At 36.8% G+C, this 22,237-nt stretch overlaps 1 protein-coding gene and 1 long non-coding RNA gene across 4 annotated transcripts in view; one reads left to right on the forward strand and one right to left on the reverse strand.

Moving 5' to 3' along the window:
* The window catches only part of rasgef1ba (RasGEF domain family, member 1Ba), a 110,480-nt gene that overhangs the window by 16,533 nt on the left and 71,710 nt on the right, over positions 1 to 22,237 (reverse strand). For 2 of the 3 annotated variants that reach the window (NM_199829.3, NM_001431104.2), the window contains 5 exon segments: positions 964 to 1,038; positions 1,195 to 1,407; positions 6,573 to 6,710; positions 6,796 to 6,918; positions 7,862 to 8,047. In NM_199829.3, the coding sequence (NP_956123.3) occupies positions 964 to 1,038; positions 1,195 to 1,407; positions 6,573 to 6,710; positions 6,796 to 6,918; positions 7,862 to 8,047 (735 nt within the window). 3 annotated transcript variants of the gene reach the window in all.
* The window catches only part of LOC141385567 (uncharacterized), a 30,513-nt gene continuing 9,420 nt past the window's right edge, over positions 1,145 to 22,237 (forward strand). The window contains exon 1 of the long non-coding RNA XR_015491509.1: positions 1,145 to 1,466. This is a non-coding gene — a long non-coding RNA (uncharacterized LOC141385567). The remainder of the gene's footprint in view (positions 1,467 to 22,237) is intronic.

Genomic DNA, 22,237 nt, shown 5'->3' on the forward strand with positions numbered 1-22,237 from the left:
GTTTCAGAATTACAACCACACAGAGACATAAGTTTAGTCAAAAACATTTAAACTTAATTTCATTTGGAATGGACATTTTAGCTGGGACATGCTGCTCTTTTTAGTATCAACCGTTTCAGTATTATTATTTAAATAAAGTAGAACAGATTATGATATTCAAGTAAGCAACAAGTTGGATCTCATATAAACAGTCTGTATGTCAATATCTAGTTTTCATCCTGTGTGGCATGAAGTGAATCTAATGAGCTTGTTGTCTGTGAAGTGATCTCACAGAGTGATCGCCTGCTAGGATCTCTGATTTCCACATTTAGAACCAAGAACAAAGGTCTCCGCAATGACTGATGATCTGCAACAATGCTCATTCAATCAGAGAGCTGGTTTGCCCTGGAGACCCTCCACAGTCACTGGGCCCAGTGCTATTATCTGTTTAGGGAATGTGCGCAGACACTTGGTCTGAAAGCTTAGGTCACTCTAACCCTTCATTCCTAGCATTCCTACACTCTGACTGTGCGCTCCGTCACACAATACATGATCCACCCTACACCACCTTTGACGGACAACATCAGAGAGCCACGGCCGTGCACAGGGACCCTCTGGAGAGACGACGACCAGAACAAAAGAGAAAAATCGCACCAGTACCGCCTCGACACAGGCTGTTGCCTAGCAGCCAGACAGCAATGGGCATTACGAGGCAGGGCTGAGCAAACTTTTGGCGGGTTATTGTGAGAAACCAGTTGCTAGGCTTTGGCTACAAAAGGACAGTGTGTGGAACGTGAGGAGGGAAACTTGGACGCTGACAGATTAGGAGAGGAATGTGCCGTGAAAAAGGTGACACCACTTTGAACCCGAGGGTTAACGTAAACATGGCGACTATTGATTTGGATATTTGTTGTTGTAAGTGCAAGAGATAACATTTGTGCCGTGTGTATTTTTAACTGCCCATAAACAGGAAGAAAGTGTTACCTTGTCATTATCAAGAGGGTCTTTCTGAACAAACGCCTGAACAAACTCCTCCGGTCCGATGTAGCTTAGCCTTTCCTGAAAAACAAACATGAGATCAACGTCACCTTTGCATTTCGCCCAAATGGTCACCCTAAAAATAGCCCTAGATTATTGATTTAGTAAACAAATCAGTCCAAGCACAGGGTGAGGTGAGGAATGTGAGGTTGTGTAAACTGAGGCAATTCCTCTCACCAGTTCAATGTGTGTGAGTTGTTGTGCCAGGGTGAAGGGGTCGTTGCAGATGGTCAGAATGTCTCTCTGGATGGACTGCGGTTTGGTCTTCAGCACGGTTAGTCTGTCCGTCACCGAGGAGTTGATCTTGGCCAGCGCTTCTTCATACTGACTCAGTGTGGTGAGCTTACGGATCAGCGTTTGTGTCATCTGTTGCACCGCCTTACGATACAGCTGAAGACACACACAAGATCAGGATTTACAACCCTGCTTTTATTGACCAGAATTACAAGGTAATCATTCATATGTGAAGACTGACAACACAATGTGTCTCACACTGATAAGAAAGCTGAGGAAATGTACAGAGTGTTTTGCCCCTGTAAACATTTAATGGATTTTCAGGCATATAATAGCGCTTTACTCTTGATTGGTCAGCCGTGATATGGTTTAGCTCACAGGGTCTATCGTTCCAAGACGAAGAGTATATTACATAAACAGTTAAAGCAGGATAACAAAACAGCAGTACTTCATTTATGTCCTTCAACGGTTCACAAGGGTCCTGCATGCCTCCCATTTCCCCTCGTAACACAAGATGGCTTTAAGTGGAGTTATCTAATAATAAGAGCCTGACACAGTTCTGGACTTCTGTTGCATAAGTAGAGGACAGCAGCGGGTCATGCCCTGTTGCTCAACATCAGCCAGGCAAGAATCTACATCCTGCTGGATATCCAGTGGGCTTCAAGATCTCAAAACTTAGAATGTGATTTTGTCTTACTCAACTAAAAAAATGGCTTTAAATGGTCTTACTCAAAATGAGTTTTTGAGTTATTTGTATAACTTTGACTAATTATACGTATTGAACTCAATCCAGACACAGTAACAGCATAAAATGAATCCCTGATTAATGCTCTCGTGGATGCCAGTTTTAAAAAGCAATCAAACGCAAATGGCTACCTCTAAAGCGATCAACCTCAAATAATCGGAGAGATGCAACTATTGAGCTCCCTATAATGGGCAAAAAAAAAAATCACTTCTGTAGTTAAATTAAAGAAGGACATAGTCCTGGGAATGTGGAGGAAATGTGCTCAATTTATTTCAGTTAGAATACCTCATTTTGTTGCTATAAACAAATAGAAGATACTCAACTAGTTATATATTGACATTATATCCAGTGTTATCCCCATGTGTATAATGGAGGTGGTCGTTTGAGATTATTTTGGAAGGAATTATATTATGCGTTCTCACCCTGGATGTATTTTTATTTGTATTATTTTCTTTAGTTTTAAGCAATTTTTTCTTTTCATAACAAAAGTTGAGTACTATGTATAGTACACCTGACAATAATGTATGTAAATTGTATGTCACTTAAGGTCACATACTGAGATTCAAATGTACCTTGAAGTATTGTACGATTGTACTCAATTGAGTGCTAATAAACATAAAATTAAATAATAATAGTTATTTAATAATAGTAAACCTAAAAATTATTTTAACTAAGATTACTTTAGAAAAGTACTATTTTAAGGTTAAGTGTAAACCGCTTTACAAATAAATATACAGTGCGTTAATATAGTCCGGTTTGTTTATGCTTTTCTATTCATATACAAGTCAATCGATATAAAATACATTTTTATATCAACTAATATCTTTTATACTTTTTATTCACAAAAGTAAATAACAATAACTATAATCAAATGTACCTAATTTTGTGAGATTCGTGAAGTTTACAATACATCTAATAACCATAAATCACACTGAAAAATTACTGTTGGAACTACATTGGACAATTAACATTTTTAATCAAGCATTTCATACCTAAAACTATTATCATCCAAATAGGATTCATCCAGCTTTAAAAGCTCAAGCATTTTAAGCAAAAAATGAAGTGAAATTCTACCACCAACATTATTGTCCACTGGTATATATGATAATTTATTTATACTGTTAAAGTCCCTGGTGTGAAAAGGCCTTTGAGGTTTCTGTTTAACCATGTAGATAAAAAGCTAGTGTTTAAATATTTTCCTGATTAAACGCAGGGTGTTCAAAACATCTTCCGCTTCTTCCGGCCTTCTGTAATCCTTTCTGACGCATAAAAAATAAAAAGTGGCCCATTAATCTGTTGTGCAGGAGGTCAGTGGCACATAAATCCATCTGCCTCGGAACAGCCTGCGTTCTTGTGCACTCCAGCACATTGTGTAGATGCAAGAATATTGACGATTTGAAGAGAGTGTGTGTGTTCAGAATGAAACGAGACCTTGCAGCACTTTAAAAGATCACAGAGCATCTTAATAATTCCCTCTACGAAAGTCCACCATATGTTGACACAGAGGAGAGAAAGATTATTTTTAGCAGGAGGACTTGGCGATAACCGCTTGACATTTTGAGCAGTAGATCAGACACAAGTCACTTGTTGTGGAAAAATGAGAAAGCTGCTTTTGTGCAGCCTACACTTTTTTATCCCTGGAACGAGTGTGGGACAGCCGTCCAGCATGGCACAAGCTCAGAGTACAGATCAATCGGGCATGGACACACCACACCCAGGTCAAAAGTGAACGCCGGTCTACATTACTTTCCCAATAAACAGAATTTGGGCAAAAGGTGTCCAAATGTGCACCAAATGCCTGTGTCTGGAAATGTACAACTGCGCCCTGCCTTTCCTATACAGAGACCACATGACAATCTAAGCTGACCAGAAGCCAGAGGACAAACTGTGGTCTGGATACAGATGTTAAGGCATCTATTCTCAGGACCCTGTGAGGCAACTGCCAGTAAAAAGACTGAAAACAGCAGGTCAGCAAACTGTTGGCATGCTCATAAGGGCTGATGAGGTCCAGGAGAGGTCAAAACATTAAGAGTTCTGACTGGAAACCACACCATAGTGGTCTTGATATGATGGGCTGCAAACACTGGAGAGCATGTTTAAAAATACACAACATTTGTCTCAGATGGACTCATGTCTGGCTATAAATACATCTATTGTGCGGCTCTGGCTGCTGTGAATCCCCAGTCAGTGCTCTACTGTTACAGACACTCTCATTAACATCATTCACGTACGAGTACATGCCGTTCACATGGCAGAAAAAGCCGCGACTGAGTTGCATAATACAGACAACATATTGATGCTCCAACTGTGACTGAATGCATTCTTCATGATACACTCGTCATGCATAGATGCACATCTAGCAGACAGCCATAACTCAAAACACTGATTTCATTTGTCTCGCATATGTAGCAAATGCAAAGATCTAAAAGACTTTATTTTTAAATCAGTCCTAAAATAAAATGACTCTAAAAATATCATGTGTAAAAATTATATTTCTCATTATACTTTGATTAAACACAAAGAGCACTTTTACCATCAGCAACACTTAGTCATAGCCAAGTATGTGTTTTTTAAAAATATTAATTATTATTATTATTAAACAAGTTTTTTGGGAAGCAACACAGCATTTCACAATCTGAATGAGCCTTGCTTTGTTAAAAATGTTAATGAGAAACTTAACATTGATAGTATAGTATAGTATAGTATAGTATAGTATAGTATAGTATAGTATAGTATAGTATAATACAACAGGAAACTACTTAAACTCATTCATCAACGTCCTTTAATTAAGTTTATTTATTATACATTATTTATTATATAACATTTTATAATTTAAGCAAGAGATGCCCAAACAAGGACCCGCGGGCCAAAATTGGCCCATGGTAACCTTTGATTTGGCCCTCTTTCTGAGAATGGAGGGAGAATGATGGGGATGGTTTAGAGATTGTCATTTCAAATTTAATGTAACCTATTATTTGCTTGTTATATTGTTAAGCTACATTAATTAAATCAAATGTTTCAGTTTAAATGCTGTAATATAGTTTAAAATGTACATACTGTTACTCGACAGATAGAGGACAATGCAAAGTGTTGAGCAGATCAAGCCAAAGGGTAATTGTTATAAATTTGATTATGTTTTTATTGCAATAACCTATTATTAAAAGTTATACTGCGATAGTTAATATGATGCAAAGTAATTTTTTATTTTATTTTGTAAATATTATTAAATAAATTAGGAAATTACCCATGGCAGCTTTAATGCAAAAGAGTTTGTTATATTTATCTTAGGCATACGGCTCTCAATGATATTTGGCTTTTGGTCCTTCATACGAAAAAGTTTGGGCATTCCTGACTGTTTTGAAAACTTTATCATTCTGAAATTTTCAAATTTATATAAATATTTTAATTCTAAAAATAAAACCTACACATCATATTTTTATAACGCATTCATAAAACAGCAGTACATTTTTAATCAAATACACTATCACTGATCCTTACACAGTTCTAGCTTTGCATGTAGCCTTTTGAGCATACATGCAATCTTATTAGCTTATCACCCCTTTCACTAGAATGAGTAGGCTGTAAAAATCTCCTCCATAAGCCAGTAGAGCAGAAGGTCATTGATCTCCTGGGTCAGGATAAAGCAGGTCAATAGCCACACATGTTTACTACAAAGTCTTTTCAGGTTAGTCAAACCTCATTTGTTTGAATCTGAAGCGTTGGCATCCTCCATCCTAAACTGTCTATTCTAACTATTGCTCTTCTTTAGTCATTACACTAACGCACTCCAACCACTTGGGATGACCCGTGCAAACTACAGAAAATCTATAATTTATTTACCATACACTAACAAAATCAAGAATTTCTGGTCAGCGGTGGATGATCAAAAAAGCCCACAAAGGTCTTTTAAAGACAAAACTTGATGGAGGCATTCGGTTTTATTCATATTCTCTTATTTAAAATGCTCAGCTGACAGACAGCAAAATGATAGAGCTGAAGTTAACCTGATGTAAAAAAAATTTAATATACTTTGCTTTAGATTTTTCCCCAGTGAAGTTTTAAAAAAACTTGGCATAAATAACAATGCTAAATGTGGTAAAAAAGTCCCTCTGAGGAAAAAAACGCTAAGCCAGAAGCAGGGTTGCATCCGAGTCAGCGCTAATGGAACTATTTAAATGCAGCCCGTGGATAAGCACCAGTAAAGACAAAAGCAGATGAACAAAAGAGCTTTCTTCTCGTCCCTCTTGTCAGAGCGATTTAGTACTAAAGAAATTTCACCCCCCCCACTGCCCAGGTGTTGACACTCTTCTCGGCCAGCGTGTGACATTTTACGTCTTAACTAGTTGAACGTTAAAGAACCATGCTAAGGCTTATGCAAAAATGTTTTGCCCGGTCTATGCTAATAGTGGCACAAAGGCCATAAAGAAAGGCTAATGTCTTTGACGCAAGCACTCACACCTTTCAGGTGACTAATACTTTAAAACGGCGTTGGCCTTTAGCTGACATTTCCTCGAGAATAAAAAGCTCATTGTTTCAGCTGAAACGATCGCCTGATACTTGGAAAGAGAAGACTTACATCCTCTCCAGTGCTCAGACGATGTGTTAGTTCCTTCAGGCTCTTCATCATCCTCTCATCCCTGAAGTCATAGGGGAACGTCTCCGTCCACTCAGTCAGCAACTGCAGGATCTTGGGAGCAATTTTCCTGACTCTAGCCTACAAAAGAGTGGAAAAAACAACAATGTAATTACAAACTGTTTCACCCTGATACTGGAAAATCGGTGTAGAGTCAAGTTTGTACCTTGTCTGCCTGAGGATCACTGAGTCTCTGCTGGTCCACACACAAATGGCACACTTTGGACATCAGCTCATATGGGTGAAGAAAGAGACGCGAGCTGAGCAGGAATGTGAAGATGTATGTCCTCTGTGAATCAAAAATAAGATACTAATCAGATGAAAATGAAAGCACTAATTAGCTACTGCTATATTTCAAGACAACATATCTGGTTAGCTTAATTTAAATGCTTAGGCCTAACCGTAGAATTATTTTTCAATGGTTTTATATCATGATCACTTCGGCTGCCTTTATTTGTTTGTAAATATGATAAAAAGTTATTTAATGTTTTTATTTATATGTCCATATTAAAAACGTATTTATTTATTACATATAATAAGTTTGAATAAATGATTTTAAATTATGATACCCCAAATTATGGATGTGTGCATACAGTTGAAATCAGAATTATTAGCCCACCTTTGAATTTTTTTTCTTTTTTTAAATATATAGCAAATGCTGTTTTCACAGTATGCCTATATATATATATATATATATATATATATATATATATTTTTTTTTTTTTTTTTCCTGGAGAAAGTCTTATTTGTTTTATTTCAATTATTTCAACAATAATAAAAGCAGTTTTTAATTTTTTTAAACTATTTTAAGGTCAAATTGTTAGCCCCTTTAAGCAATAGTCGATAGTCTACAGAACAAAACATAATTTTCCAATAACTTGCCTAGTTATCTTAACCTGCCTAGTTAACTCAATTAACCTAGTTACGCCTTTAAATGTCACGTTAAACTGTATAGAAGTGTCTTGAAATATATCTAGCCAAATATTATTTACTGTCATCATGGCAAAGATGAAATAAATTAGTTATTAGAAATGAGTTATTAAATCTATTATGTTCAGAAATGTGTTGAAAAAATATATATTTCTTTCATTAAACAGAAATTGGGGGAAAAAATAAAGAGGGGGGCTAATAATTCTGACTTCAATTATTAAATGTGTTTTATGGTTACAATGTTTTGACAAAGTTCAAAGTAAAAAACAATATCTGAAACTGCTGAATATTTGCACACTCACATCTGGATAGTACGCCACTGTAGGAACCAAGTGCTCAATAAGAGCCTCCAAGGACCCAGATATCAGGTTGTTGTCATGGTAATACAAGCCTTCATAGTCCTCTTCCTTGGCCTTGTAGAGATTCTTGTTGTATCCATTGGTGGATCCATACATCACTGGAAAGGGTGGCGTCTGAGGCATTTTGTCCTGTTGAGAAAATAAAGAAAGGCAGGTCAGATAAGCCTCAGATAAACCTCAAATTAAACACATACACTGATATAGACCAATAACCATTTCATTAATGCCAATCCTCGGTCCTCCTTAGAACATTGTTTACCTTTGCGTAAAACGAAAGGTCCCCAGTATCATTACAGGAGGCTGAGTGGAAAATTACTCTTCTTCGGATGGACGACTCGCAGAGATTAACATGTCGTGATTAATCTCAATGTGCAAACACCTTTCATGATTGAGCCTGTGAGAACTTGAGTTTAATCTCCATTCTGTGAAAATTTCAGACTCACGCTCGCTGGCTCTAATCCACCAAGATATCAGCTGAATGTACCGCTGGCGGATTTCACTCACAAACACCAACAAATTAATCTTCATGGTGCTTTTACCTCACGTGGACGTGTAAAACAGAGGCTCTTTTAACCACAGTCTGACACAAAAAACAGAGTGACCTATGAGTCTAGCGCTTCTGAAAAGAAGGATTCTTATTATCTCCTCAAAACGTGGCCCGTTACAGACGAGTCCTATGAGTCGGTCAGCGTTAGCTTGAGGTGATAAACAACCAAATGCAGTTTTTCACCCACACAAAGAGTGCTGGCTCACGTTGCCTCCCTCCCTCTCACATCTCCAAGGCTCTCGTGGAATAGCAGAAAGTCAATGCATCACCTTATCACGCGGGTAGCTCTATCACGCCAGCACAAGCTTCTGTGCCATTTCGGAGCTCAGCCCGTGACTCTAAGTGAGATTCCTGGACATGGAGCACATGGGCCTCTCAATGGAGGCATTCACAGCTATGGCACGAGGCGTCAAGGGACACCCCGAACAATGTGAAGCCTCAATGGTCGCCTGCCTATTCAAGCCTGCAGGCATTTGTGTGCCAGAATCGGACTGAAGTCCTGTGCAGAGGGAGGAGGTGCTGTACGATGAAGGATATGCTCACTCCACAGCCCCCCCAAGAAAAGCCCCTTCATAAAACCATAGACATTAGCATCAAAATGGAGCCCCAAAAGGGTCAAAGCAGCAAACTCCCCCTGCGCATCTGCTTTACCATGTGTTATACCATCTGAACAAGTCAATGAAATGAAAAGCAAGGAAGGCCAAAATGACTTTGTGCTCATCACCAGAAATTGACAATTTGTCAAGTCCTTTATGAATGATGTCTTTGGGAACCACATTCAGTTTAAATTCATCTCACATTCTATATAGACACTTGTTAAAACTTTAGGTAAGTAATTTCTAACTATCCAGTGTTGACTCGAGTCCAATTTGTCCCATCATATGGGCAAAAAACTGGATCCCCCTGCGCATCTGCCCATGCAACCTTATTAGTGAAACCCTCGGGCTATAATGCAAATCTGCTCAAACTGCAACAGAAAAAGTCAAAGCCCCTTTAAACTCAGCAGACACACCAGCTGCAGCACGACTCAATTTTGTGAGGGAATAAAACAAAGCCGAAGCTGATGAGTAGCAGGGGAATCTGGATTTGTTTACGGGTGTCAAGTATGGCCGGCCACACGTCCTCTACCCTGTCCTGCTTAAACAAACACTAAGCACAGTCTTCACAACAGGGGCTGTAAAGCATACAAGTAAACAAAAAAGGTCCTAGCTTTCACACAGTTACTGCACTGTTTTTGTTAGAGCTTTTGTTTAGCCTACGTAGAACATTTGGCTGCATTTTAGTTATGACTGTCAGAAAGCAACCAATCCCACCCACATGTTGACTGTAGAGTTGATTACCATGTCTCTAGTTCAAAACAGCTTCCTCAAGCATGAAGTAACTTTAAACAAGATAAACAAACTGTCTGATCTTCTGGGCTCCGACACCTTTTATACAGTTTCTGTTTAAGTTTTATCCTTTCACTGGACAGTATTGAGACTAGTATCTTACAATATTGAAAACAATAATAAGCATTATACATATATTTTACTAACAATATTAGATTATAAGATTGTCATTGAAATTGCGATTTCAAAATGTTTTTTTTAATATATCTACCAGTTTTCTCTTGACAACAAAACAATGTCTAAAGCAAAAAAAAAAAAAACTAAAAAATAACTAAAGGCTACATTGGTAAAACCCAGTGTTCTGGACTGTTTTTACGGAGCTGTAAAGTTGATGTGGCAGTCCTTTCCTCAAAGGTCACTTACTTCATGCTGAATTCACAAACAACCAAGGATCTCTAGAAATAGAAAAGTCTGATCACTGCAGAAACATCTTTCAACTCACATTCCACTAAAAGACTCAAACAAGCCATTTCTGCCATATTCAATTGACTTTTGTGTGAACCACAACAAACAGAAAACATAGTAATGACCAGCTACTTTAAAACAATGTAATGAACATCAAGGAATGAGGAAAAGAACTGCTGTGATCCCGCAGTGTGACAACATTGTTTGATAAATCAATTGATAAATTCAGCATCAGGCTCAAATTAAGGATTCTGTCAAAATGGGTTACATGTTAGCCTTGGGAAAGGAGCAGGTGTGTGTTCGAGATGAAGGGGGAAGGGAGCTACAGCTTCACTAAAACTACTCAAGTGTGTTTGAGTAAATAAAGGGCTTGGCTGGCTGTACAGACTGGTGGTGGGGCACAAAGCACTTTGAGCTACCTGTGTGACTCCTAACACGGGGGCAAAGTCCAGCCAAATCACAAAGACCTAACACAGATCAGCATTTCAGGAAACATTTCAGTCAACAAAAAAATTCAATAAAACTACAATCAAATGCTACTGATTTGTATCTGCTTAATCTTTTCAATCTGCTTAAACACCAAAACAACTTATTTGATAATTTGATAGTGGGAATAAACAAATTGGTAATGATCATCTTGAACCAACAAGGGAATATTCAGCAGCAATCCGGAAGTCCCCAAACCAGCCACTAGAGCACTACTACAAACACCCAAATAAACATAAAGCTGCTGTCTTCATTCTGCAGCACATACAATTTGTTTAGTACAGGTCACGAACGCTATATTATTAATCAATTATATGTCATCCTTGATTTTCCAAACAATCACTACTGGGTCTTCAAGGTTAGGAATCATAATAAATTTATAGTTCAGCCAAAAATGAAAATTTACTTTCTATTTACTCGAGTGGTTCTAAACCATTTTGATTTTCTTAATTCTGTTAAACACAAAAGCTGATATTTATAAGTAAGCTGAAAACCATTAGCCATTGACTTCCATGGTAAGAAAAATGGATACTATGGAAGATAATGGCTGAAGGTTCCCAAAATGTTTTAAAATATTTTCTTTTGTGTTGAACAGAATAAATAATATCATAAAGGTTTAAAACAAGTAAAGGGCGGGTAAAAGTTCACAGAATTGGTTCAACTATCCTTTTAAATCTCCCTTGAGATATTTAGCTTTCAATGACAGAGGAACCTTGCCTAAAGTGCCATGAAACTATACTAAAATTAAAATACTTAAAATATTTTAACAATACAAGCATTCAGTAAAACAGTTTTCATGACCAAATCAAATAGCGCAAGCATACCATCAAATTATATCAATAGAAATCATTTAACCAATAAATATAGCAGTAAAAAGTCAAGATTACAATAAATAACCAAAAATGTATAAAATTAACACACCCACACACACTTACATATATATATATATATATATATATATATATATATATATATATATATATATATATATATATATATATAAACACATATCAGCATGTTTAAAACTCAATCAAGACCACCAGAACACTAAAACCAGATCGTATCATCAATATCAATAGCTGTCACAGATGTTTATATATATTTATATATAAAAAAAAGCATATGGTCTGAAATCTTTTTACAAAATGAAAAATTTTCAGTATCAGCCTCCTTTATTTGTTATTTCACTCTAAAGGCACTGAAAAGGACCTGTCCATCATCATATACTTGAAATTAGTGATAGAAAATACACACGAGCCTGAGAAAAACGCTTATTTTAGAAGAAACATTTAGACAGCACGTAGAAGCTTTCGCATATGAACTCTCCAAAAACTCATTATGTTTATTACGTTTAATAAGCAAGTTTTGCCTCGTCTGCGCGTATTTATTGACCGACGGACGCATAGCGGGTCGTAAATAACGTCAAGTAAATTGAAACATGCAAATACAGACGCAACTCGAAAGCGTCAATCGAGCATTTCTGATGTGAAAGATCATTCAGCATCTCTTGAGTTTCTCACCTCAAAACGGAGCAAGACTCCACTGTAGATCAGCAGCCCTGCAGAAGTTTGGCGTTGAATGGCTGCGTAAGATGAACCTCCGGACGTATAATCACACACTTAAGAAAAAAATGACTAAAAACAAGTGTTAAACCACGCTGCGTATTCCAAGATCACATGGATACGGACTGTGACAATGAAGCACATGATCCTTATAAATAAATCCAGGCAGTACGCGCGACGCGCATTTCACTCTCGATCTCCAGCAAGTGTGCGGATCCACTGAGCGCGCGAATAGTAAAAGATAGTGGGGCTGGGCTGTAGGATGAGTGTCAGCCAATCAGCGGACAGCACAGAACGCCCGCGTGCATGTGAGCGCGTGCCCACCAGGCTAAACATGAAAAAGAAAACATATGAGGAGAAATTCATTTAAAAATAAAAAAAGAACCGAAAAAGGAAATTAAAAGCCTTTTCTCAAGCCAAATCATCTGGAAAAACTTTTATGGTTAAAGACTCATTTTTATTTGAATTCATAAGAAATGAGTCTAGTTTACTAATTTACAACAATCTAACTTACTAATTTGCCAGAAACTGTACATACATGAATGCATTGGAAAATAATATTTAATCTGTTTTTAGCGTCTGAAATACATACATTATCACATTATGATTATCTAGCTATATATCCACCTTGTAGAACAGAATATTCTTATTGCCATTGTTTTGTAAACATTTATTCATCAATTTACTTGTCGGCTTAGTCCCTTTATTAATCCGGGATCGCCACAGCGGATTGAACTGGCAACTTATCAAGCACGTTTTTACGCAGCGTATGCCCTTCCAGCCACAACCCATCTCTGGGAAACATCCACACACACTCATACACTATGGACGATTTAGCCTACAAAATTCACCTGTATCGCATGTCCTTGGACTGGGGAAAACCGGAGCACCCAGAGGAAACCCACGCAAACACAAGAAGAACATGCTCCACACAGAAACAGCAACTGACCCAGCCGAGGCTCGAACCAGCGACCTTCTTGCTGTGAGGCGACAGCACTACCTACTGCGCCACTGCATAAGTTTTGTAAACAACAAAAAATAATTTAGCATCCCACATGGTTTTAGCTCATAGATATCCAAACATAGAGGAAAATAAAATAAGACAACAGTCCAGAAGGTAATATGTCTCATTGTCTTGTTCTTGTGGTTAGTTAATCTGTTATTTAGCCTACTGATAGTGTCTGTGTAAGAAACTTTTTTTTTGACTGATAATGAGCAACCTTCACCCAGATACTGAAGTGAATACCTTTAACAGTTCACAGAGAGGTTTCCTTTCTCTCCCCGCAGGTCAAGGGGCCAATAGGTCACCATCTCCCATCTCACCTTCACGAGGTGTGTTAACTGAGCTTAGCAACAACAATGGCACAGATCAGACTTGAACTGACAGACAGATTGATCAGTTACATTTACAGCTGAAATTAAAACAAATTATAGCATGCTGCATAATATTTACTGAAGGCATACTTATTGAAAATATGAATTTTAACAATCTAAAGGTGAAACTAGCTACAAGACAATATATGATCAATTAATCCTGACAGCATGTTTTTAGTTCATTCTAATTTATTAAACTAAGTTAATAACATTCTAACTTAATTTTAAAAGTTAAGCAAGCTGTTTTAAGTCAGTTTAACATAAGTTTCATGGACTCAGTATTACTGCAGTGTTACTATAAAAGGTCAACTGGTTTGCAATATTGTTTAAAACATCTTCTTTTTGTGTATAATAGGATAAACTCATAAATGTTTTAACAACTGGGGATAGAGTAAATAGAACTTTATTTTATGGGTGAGCTACCCCTTTAAGACAGAGCAGAATTTTTTTAAGACATTATGAATCATTTCTCAAATCTCCATCAGAAAAGAATATTCAAAAGGGGTGTGAAAATGAAGATGTTTCCTGATGCCTTTGACAAACAGCCTGAATAACATCTGAAAATAGGAAGCATTATGCTTGAAAACAAGCGTTCGCAGATTTCACATCTTGACTAACACCTCCACAATGGGCCCACAGTTATATAACCTCTGTGTATTGAAATTCATTGTTCATTGTGAAGCGTTGAATTGTGGAGGTGTCTGTAAAGATATGAAGGGCTAAGAGTTCAGCTCTATGCAAAAGTTAATGTTAACAGCAAAAAGAAAAGAAAAAGTTGAAGAGAAACAGCTACAAGTCAATTCAAGTCCAATCCTTTGGCATGCTAAATACACATCCCATCTGTGGTTAGTCAGCACAGACGGTCTGGCACAGCATTTCTTCTCCTCCAGAGGTATTCACACCTTTGTTTAGCAGTGATGGGACATTATGCATGTTAAAAGTGAGAGACAACATGAATAATTTAGATCTTTGAAATGCTTTAAAAGAATGGCTGATTCTGCCTAGTGTTACATTTTATTTACTTGTCTCTAAAACAGAAAAATGCTAATGAATGATTTTGATAAGTAATTTAAAATCTGACATTCTATTACTTTATTAAACAAAGCAAGTCTTGTATCAAAAATGTATAAGTTCTCAAATCAGGCTACTGAACTTTGGGTAAATCTGTTCCTTGAAAACAAATGTACTAGAAGCTGACAGAGATGAAAAACAACAAAGTAGTTAGATACAGTTAACCAATGATCACATAACAATCTATATAAAAAAAATATAGATACTTTTAAGTTATTTACAGGCTGAAATTTTATTTAGATTAATTAAATGTTCTTGTGGTGACACGGTGGTTCAGTGGTAAGCACTGTTGCCTCACAGCAAGAAGATCGCTGCTCTGAACCCTGGCTGGGTCAGTTGGCATTTCTGTGCGGAGTTTGCAGGTTTCCCTGTGTTGGCATGGGTTTTCTCCAGGTGCTCTGGTTTCACTCACAGTCCAAAGACATGTGCTAGAGCTGAAACTAAATTGGCCGTAGTTAATGTGTGTGAATGTGAGAGTGTGTGGGTGTTTTCTAGAACTGGGTTGCAGCTGTTTGTGTAAAACATATGCTGGATAAGTTGGCGGTTCATTCCACTGTGGTGACCCCTGATCATTAAAGAGACTAAGCCAAAGGAAATTGGATGAATTAATGAATGTTCTTCACAATATGAAAATGGTTCTTTCCATTGGTCCATTTTGTTTATTATTTGAAAGTATAAAGGGCATGAGCTAAAAATGCTATCTTAAAGGCATAGTTCACCCAAAATGTACTCACTGTTTACTCTTGCTTGACAGAGATGATTAGGCTCAGTGTTAAAAATAACAAAGTAGTTAGATGCCGTAAGTAGTTAGATACTAAAGTGTTAGAAGCCATAATATACCATGTGGTTGCATGTTCATGTTGAATCTCCATTACTTGAGGGCAAGGAGGTCACAATCAGCTTTATCTTTTGATCTCTGCTGTGTTGCTTTGTTATCACTTTGTTTAATAGCGACTTCATTTTGCAAGTCCATTCATTAAAATAATTTACAACACTCCATATATCAATTTTAAAAGCTACCATTATACAAGATAGAGTTTCAGTTTACTCTAACAAGTAAAAAATGTCAGACGAAGACCTTCTGTATCACAGTAAACCAATCCGACCTCTTCCAGACATACTGATATTTAACTCAAGGCTGGCTTACATCACGTATTGATTCTGACCCAAATATTTTATGTAAGCCCGTAGAAAACCCACACCAAATTTCATTCCAGCAAATCAGTCTTCAGGTCCTGCTTACCTCTGCACTGAACACAGATCAGCTTTCCCCAACCAAATATTTACCTTTACTATAATTGGGAAAAACCATAAGTCTGGCCTCAAATCAGAAATAATGGGTGGCAACCAATTCCAGACAAAGGGCCGAAGTAGGTCGCTACAGTCTACTTCTTCTTTACTCAATCATTCTTCATATACTCTCATTAGCCACTCACATGTTACGTCAGAAGATCACATGCGTGGAAAAGTCAAAGCATGGAAACCAATGTGACTCAAGGTTCAGAATTAGCTTCCGAATGAGGAACAAGGCACATGTGTGGTGCTTTCGGACATTTAGTGTGCTATCAAAAAACTATTTGTTAAAACAAATGTGACTCTGAATGGTTCATGAACGAATAATTCTCATCCCCTTTCTTATAAACTTGATACTAAATTTGATTCCTAACTTGTGATTCTCAAACATAACTCTGAAAACATAAAAAAATAATTAAGAGAGTGCACACTAAAAAAAAATGATTTGCTTGCATTGATGGTTCCTTGAAGAAAATTTAAGATCCATGAAATCTATCTTGTCATTCTAAAAAAAAGATATATTTTTTATTTAGATGAATTTACAATATGAACATGTGAAAGTGGTTCTTTACAATATGATCATGGTTCTTCTAAAACTGTTGACTAAATGGTTAAGCATAGGGCGTAAGCTAAAATTGTCATCTAAAGTGATAGTTCACACAAAAATGAAAGTTTACTCACTATTTACTCACTATCGAATGGTTCCAAACCTTAATGAATTTCTTTATTCTGTTGAACACAAAATATATCTTGAAGAGAGCTGAAAACCTGTAACCATGTATGCTGTAATAATGACATCCATGGGAAAAACAGAACTATGGAAGTCAATGGCTACAGATTTCCATCTTTCTTTAAAGTATTTGTTTTGTGTTCAACAGAAGAAAGAAACTCAACAGGTTTTAAGCAAGTAAAGGGAGAGTAAATGATGACAGAATTATCATTTTTGAGTAAACTATCTATAAGTTACATAGATCATAATTAATATTTGTCCTACTTTGGGTGTTGAACTTTTTAGTGATCTTTTTCTTTTTAGAAAGATTAATACAAAACCTCTCACCTTCTCCGTCAGCCACTTAATTCCAGAGCTTTACTTAACATTTACAAAACATGCTGAGATAGGCACAATCAATTTTACTGAAAGTCTATATAGACTTCTTCACAAACATACCAGAGAAACCCCGACTGGGGAAAAAAAAAACTTTCCCAGTCAGTTTCCCTCTATGGGTTTTACATTAGCTCTGCAAACTAATGCAGACCACACAAGTGGACCCTTAAAATCACAAGTCAGGTATAGTCAAATACGACATAATGATTAAAACCATATGGAACTATGTTAGCCAAGAATATACATTTCCAGAGTAATGTCTGAAGCAGTTTTCACAGTTGGCCTAGTTCGCTATTTGCGTGAGCCTGCAGGAGAACGCCTTTATATTCCTGCCTGACAAAATCACTCACATCCCAGAAACCAAAAAATAGGGCATCTCTGACTGCGGGATGTGACTTTTGAGAAACCTTGATGTGAAGTTCAGTCAATCCTTCTCTGAACACACTCAAAAAACAACTGAAATTCAGCCTCAGAGATTTGCGTTTCTTCTGAGGTGACCTCAGCGCTGAAGACTTTTCATTAGGATCACTGTGGCAGATAATAACCCATTGAACTCAGTCCTGAAGGTCACAGATCTGGCCTCTCCTCCGCTCTCCACATCAACAGATGCCACATGATACAACATGTCACAGATGGAGCGGATAAGATCAAAGAACAGGTGTAACAGCGACTCGGTTGACAGAATCAGCCCCAAATTACAAAGAGAAAACACTTTTATCATTAGCCATCTTCCCTTCCACATTTTCTGATGCAAATTTTGGGATATGCTGGATGAAAATGCCAAGATTCACATGTCCATAAAAATTGTATGAACTATGTAATATTGTCATAATATTTTTTGGTTATTTTCAGAATCTAGTAAGACACGCTCATAAACTATTTTTGACACATATTTCCCAAATCAATTACTTAGCAAAAAAATAAATAAACACGAATGTGCCTTAACAAATGATGTGACCGAATCCCAATCACGCCAACATCTTATCTTATGTGCTGTTTGACATCTGTCATCAAAACAATTATTGTAGAATTAAATATTGAATGATAACCTCTCAGAAGTAAAACATAACTGCATTACTAAACACTATAAAAAATGGTCTACATGCTCTAACACACAAATAAGTCGTATACGTTTACCAGCCACTTTATCAGGAACTCCTGTCCAACTGCTTGTTAGTGCAAATTTCTAATCAGCCAATCACTGGTTCAAGCTGATAGAAAGACAACAGTTCAGAGCATCTCTGAACACACAACACATCGAACCTTGAGGCGGATGGGCTAAAGCAGCAGAAGACCACACCCGGTGCCACTCCTGTCAGCTAAGAACAGAAAACTGAGGGTTCAATTCAAACCTGGTCTAATGAGGCTCAACTTCTGCTGTGACATTTGGATGGTAGATTCAGGCTGGTGGTAGTGGTGTAATGGTGTGGGGGATATTTTCTTTGCACACTTTGAGTCCATTAGTACCAACTGAGCATCGTGTCAACACCACAGCCTACCTGAGTATTGCTGTTGACCATGTCCATCCTTTTGTGACCACAGTGTACCCATCCTCTGATGGCTACTTCCAGCAGGATAACGCGCCAAGTCATAAAGCGTGAATCCTCTCAGACTGGTTTCTTGAACATGACAATGAGTTCACTGTACTCAAATGGCCTCCAAAGTCAACAGATCTCAATCCAACAGAGCACCTTTGGGATGTGGCATAACGGGAAATTCGCATCATGGATGTGCAGCCGACAAATCTGCAGCAACTGTGTGATGCTATATCATGTCAATATGATTATGGGTCCAACACGGTACTAGTAAGGTGTACCTAATAATGTGGCCATGAGTGTATATAATTCCATCAAATTATTACAAATTAACTGTTAACATTACAGCTCGGGTATGCAATATTTTCGGATTATTTTACATAATGACAATTAAACAAATTTTATTTAGAAAAGTGATATGAAACTGTATGGCAGTTCTAAACCTGGATAGAAATACTTAGGCTGTGCATTTCCCAGAAAATAACTGGAAATTTTAGAACATTCATCCGTCAATATGAATCAAGCTCCTCCTTTAGAATATCACAGCAAATATTTTAACGCATACATACGGTACACAAACCCAATCCTCTTGGCTTAGCAGGTGTGTGGGAGACTGACTGGCAGGGAAACGAACGGGAAACCTGAAAATACATCATGTTCGTTGACTCCCACATAAACCCTAGGCCAAACATGATCTGCTGTCCATGTTTCTCAGGGGTAAACACAATAATATGATGAAGGCTTAGACTCACCTGTATATAAATAATAAAATACAGACACAACCGGATTATACCATACAGCACACACTATATTGTTTATTCAGTAGGGATGTTTACACTACTTGGATGCAAGCCATGAATTATGCAACTTTTTTTTGCCAGATCTGACATATAACAGCATTAACAGCTCAAAGCAATCACAATACTGACCAGCTTTACATTTATAAGCTCTAGTCTAAACTAAATATAGTCATATATGTTGTGTGCTTTATGCTTTCTGTTCCCATCTGGCTGCTACAGTCAGTACTTTGTTAAGTCAGTCTGAGGGCAAAAGACTGTCTTGTGTCCATCTGTGACTTGGACGTCTGAAGGAGCGCTGACATTTTAATTATCTTTGACTAGAGGAAGAGATGGAAGGCCTTGGTCTGGGAAAAAACTGTCAACAAAAGAGGATGGGTAATAAAACTCTATAAATGAGAGGCATATTACATGACCTTTGTAGATGTTCACATGATGTCCAAAGAAAAATGAGAAAAATAGCAAATCTTTAGATAAATTTAAAGGGTATCAAAAATGCAGAGATTTACGAAAATTAACACTGAATATTAAAACAAAGCTTAAAAAAGAAAAGAAAAAAGGTAAAGAACACATTAGAACAATAGTAGTTCTACAAAAAAAAAACTAAATAAATGCATTAAAAACACAATATAAAATAGAAAATACAGTTAAAATAATATAAATGTAAAAAATTTAGTGTAATAATAGTACAAGTACAATAAATATAGTTAAATTAATCAAGATAGAAAATGTAATAAAATGCAATAAAATAAAATGCAATAAAATAAAATGCAATAAAATAAAAAATGCAATAAATTATAATGGAATAGAATAAAATGCAATGAAATTTTAAAAAATGCAATAAAATAAAATAAAAATAAAATGCTATAAAATAAAATACAATAAAATAAAAAAATTAAATGCAATAAAATAAAATAAATGCAATTAAAAAAATGCAATTAAACATAAATAAATAAATAAATAATCAAACAATCAATCAATCAAACAAACAAACAAACAAACAAACAGGCTTAAATGTAGAGGCCTATAAAGTCACAGATTGAGCATTCCCGAGCTATGAGCTTTTGGGAGGGGTCCTAAAACATATGAGACTGAGCGAGCAGCTGGAAGACATTGCATGTGTGCATGTGTAGTGACATTAATGTATGGGGGGAAGGTTAGGAAACGGAGGAAACTAGAAGACAACACCCAGACAAACTCCCTGTGACCCACATACTCTGCCTTTTCCTCCCCCGTCTCCCGTCCACCCTCTGGGCAGAGACATTCCACCCCCCAACCCCCCTGTCAAAACAAACACGAAGACCACCTGAGGAAAAGGAATTGTTTTGTCACATTTTCGAGAATCTAACCTATTCGGGGGCCACATTGCTTCCATGCCTACATTATAGTCAGACATAGGAAATCAATGAGCTGTGGATGAGTAGTAATGTAAGCAACAATTTTAAGTGATGTTTTTGCAGACCAAACATTTTGATTTAATATAATGTCAGAAGTTACAGGTATTAATTGAGTTTTGCATGTATAGCGTATATTTTTATTTATTATTATTATTTATCTAAAACAAATTGCTGATAGTTGATGATTTGCATTTTATTAATCACCAATCACAGTTTTAGCTAAATATTTTTTTTAATGTTCTACTTAAGAAGAAATGTATACCTACACCTTGATTGCCTGAGGGTAAAACAATTACCAGTAAATGGGCATAATTAGGTGGACAACTATCTAAGCTAATATTATGCTTGAGAAATAGCAGTAAGCCATATTCCTGACTGTATTACTCATAATAAACTACCTGACAAAAGTCTTGTCGCCCATTCAAGTTTTAGGAACAACAAATAATAACTTGACTTCTAGTTCATCATTTGGTATCACAAGTGGCTTATATGAAAGGCAAAGGCCTCTAGATTGCGCTTTATTTACCAAACTAAAATATGATCATGCCTTGATTTAATTAGGACAGTATGGTCTGACTTTACTTAGACAGAAGTCTTGTCACTTAACAGAAATAATGTACAGTATATAATATAAAGTCATGGTGCAGTGGAAAAAGAATTAATATTGTGTAGGACTCCCATGAGCTTGAAGGACTGCATCCATACATCTCTGCAACGACTCAAATATTCATCAAGAATCTTTGGATTCATTTTCATTGCCTCCTCCTTCATCTTACCCCAGACATGCTCAATAATGTTCATGTCTGGTGACTGAGCTGGCCAATCCTGGAGCACCTTGACCTTCTTTGCTTTTAGGAACTCTCATGTGAAGGCTGAAGTATGTGAAGGGGTACTATCCTGCTGAAGAATTTGCCCTCTCCTGTGGTTTGTAATGTAATGGGCAGCACAAATGTCTTAAAACCTCAGGCTGTAAACATGGCCATCTACTCTGCAGATCTCTCGCACACCCCCATACTGAATGTAACTCCAAACTATGCTTTTTCCTTCACCAAACTTGACAGATTTCTATGAGAATGTCAGGTCCATGCGGGTTCCAGTAGGTCTTTTGCATTATTTGTGATAACTGGGATGCAGTTCATCTGAAAAATCTACCTTCTGCCACTTTTCCAAATGATCAACTACAAATCAAGTTATTATTTGTTGCTCTTATCACTGGGATTGACAACAAGACTTTTGTCAGGTAGTGTATAATATCAAATAATGACTGTATATTTAAAACTAATGAATTACCATTACTTATTATTAAGATTCTACTTATCTTCTACCTAACACTTAATTTTTATAATAAGAATAGCCACT

This window comes from Danio rerio, chromosome 5 (assembly GCF_052040795.2).
Source record: "Danio rerio strain M-AB ecotype USA chromosome 5, GRCz13ab, whole genome shotgun sequence".
NCBI classification, from domain to species: domain Eukaryota; kingdom Metazoa; phylum Chordata; class Actinopteri; order Cypriniformes; family Danionidae; genus Danio; species Danio rerio.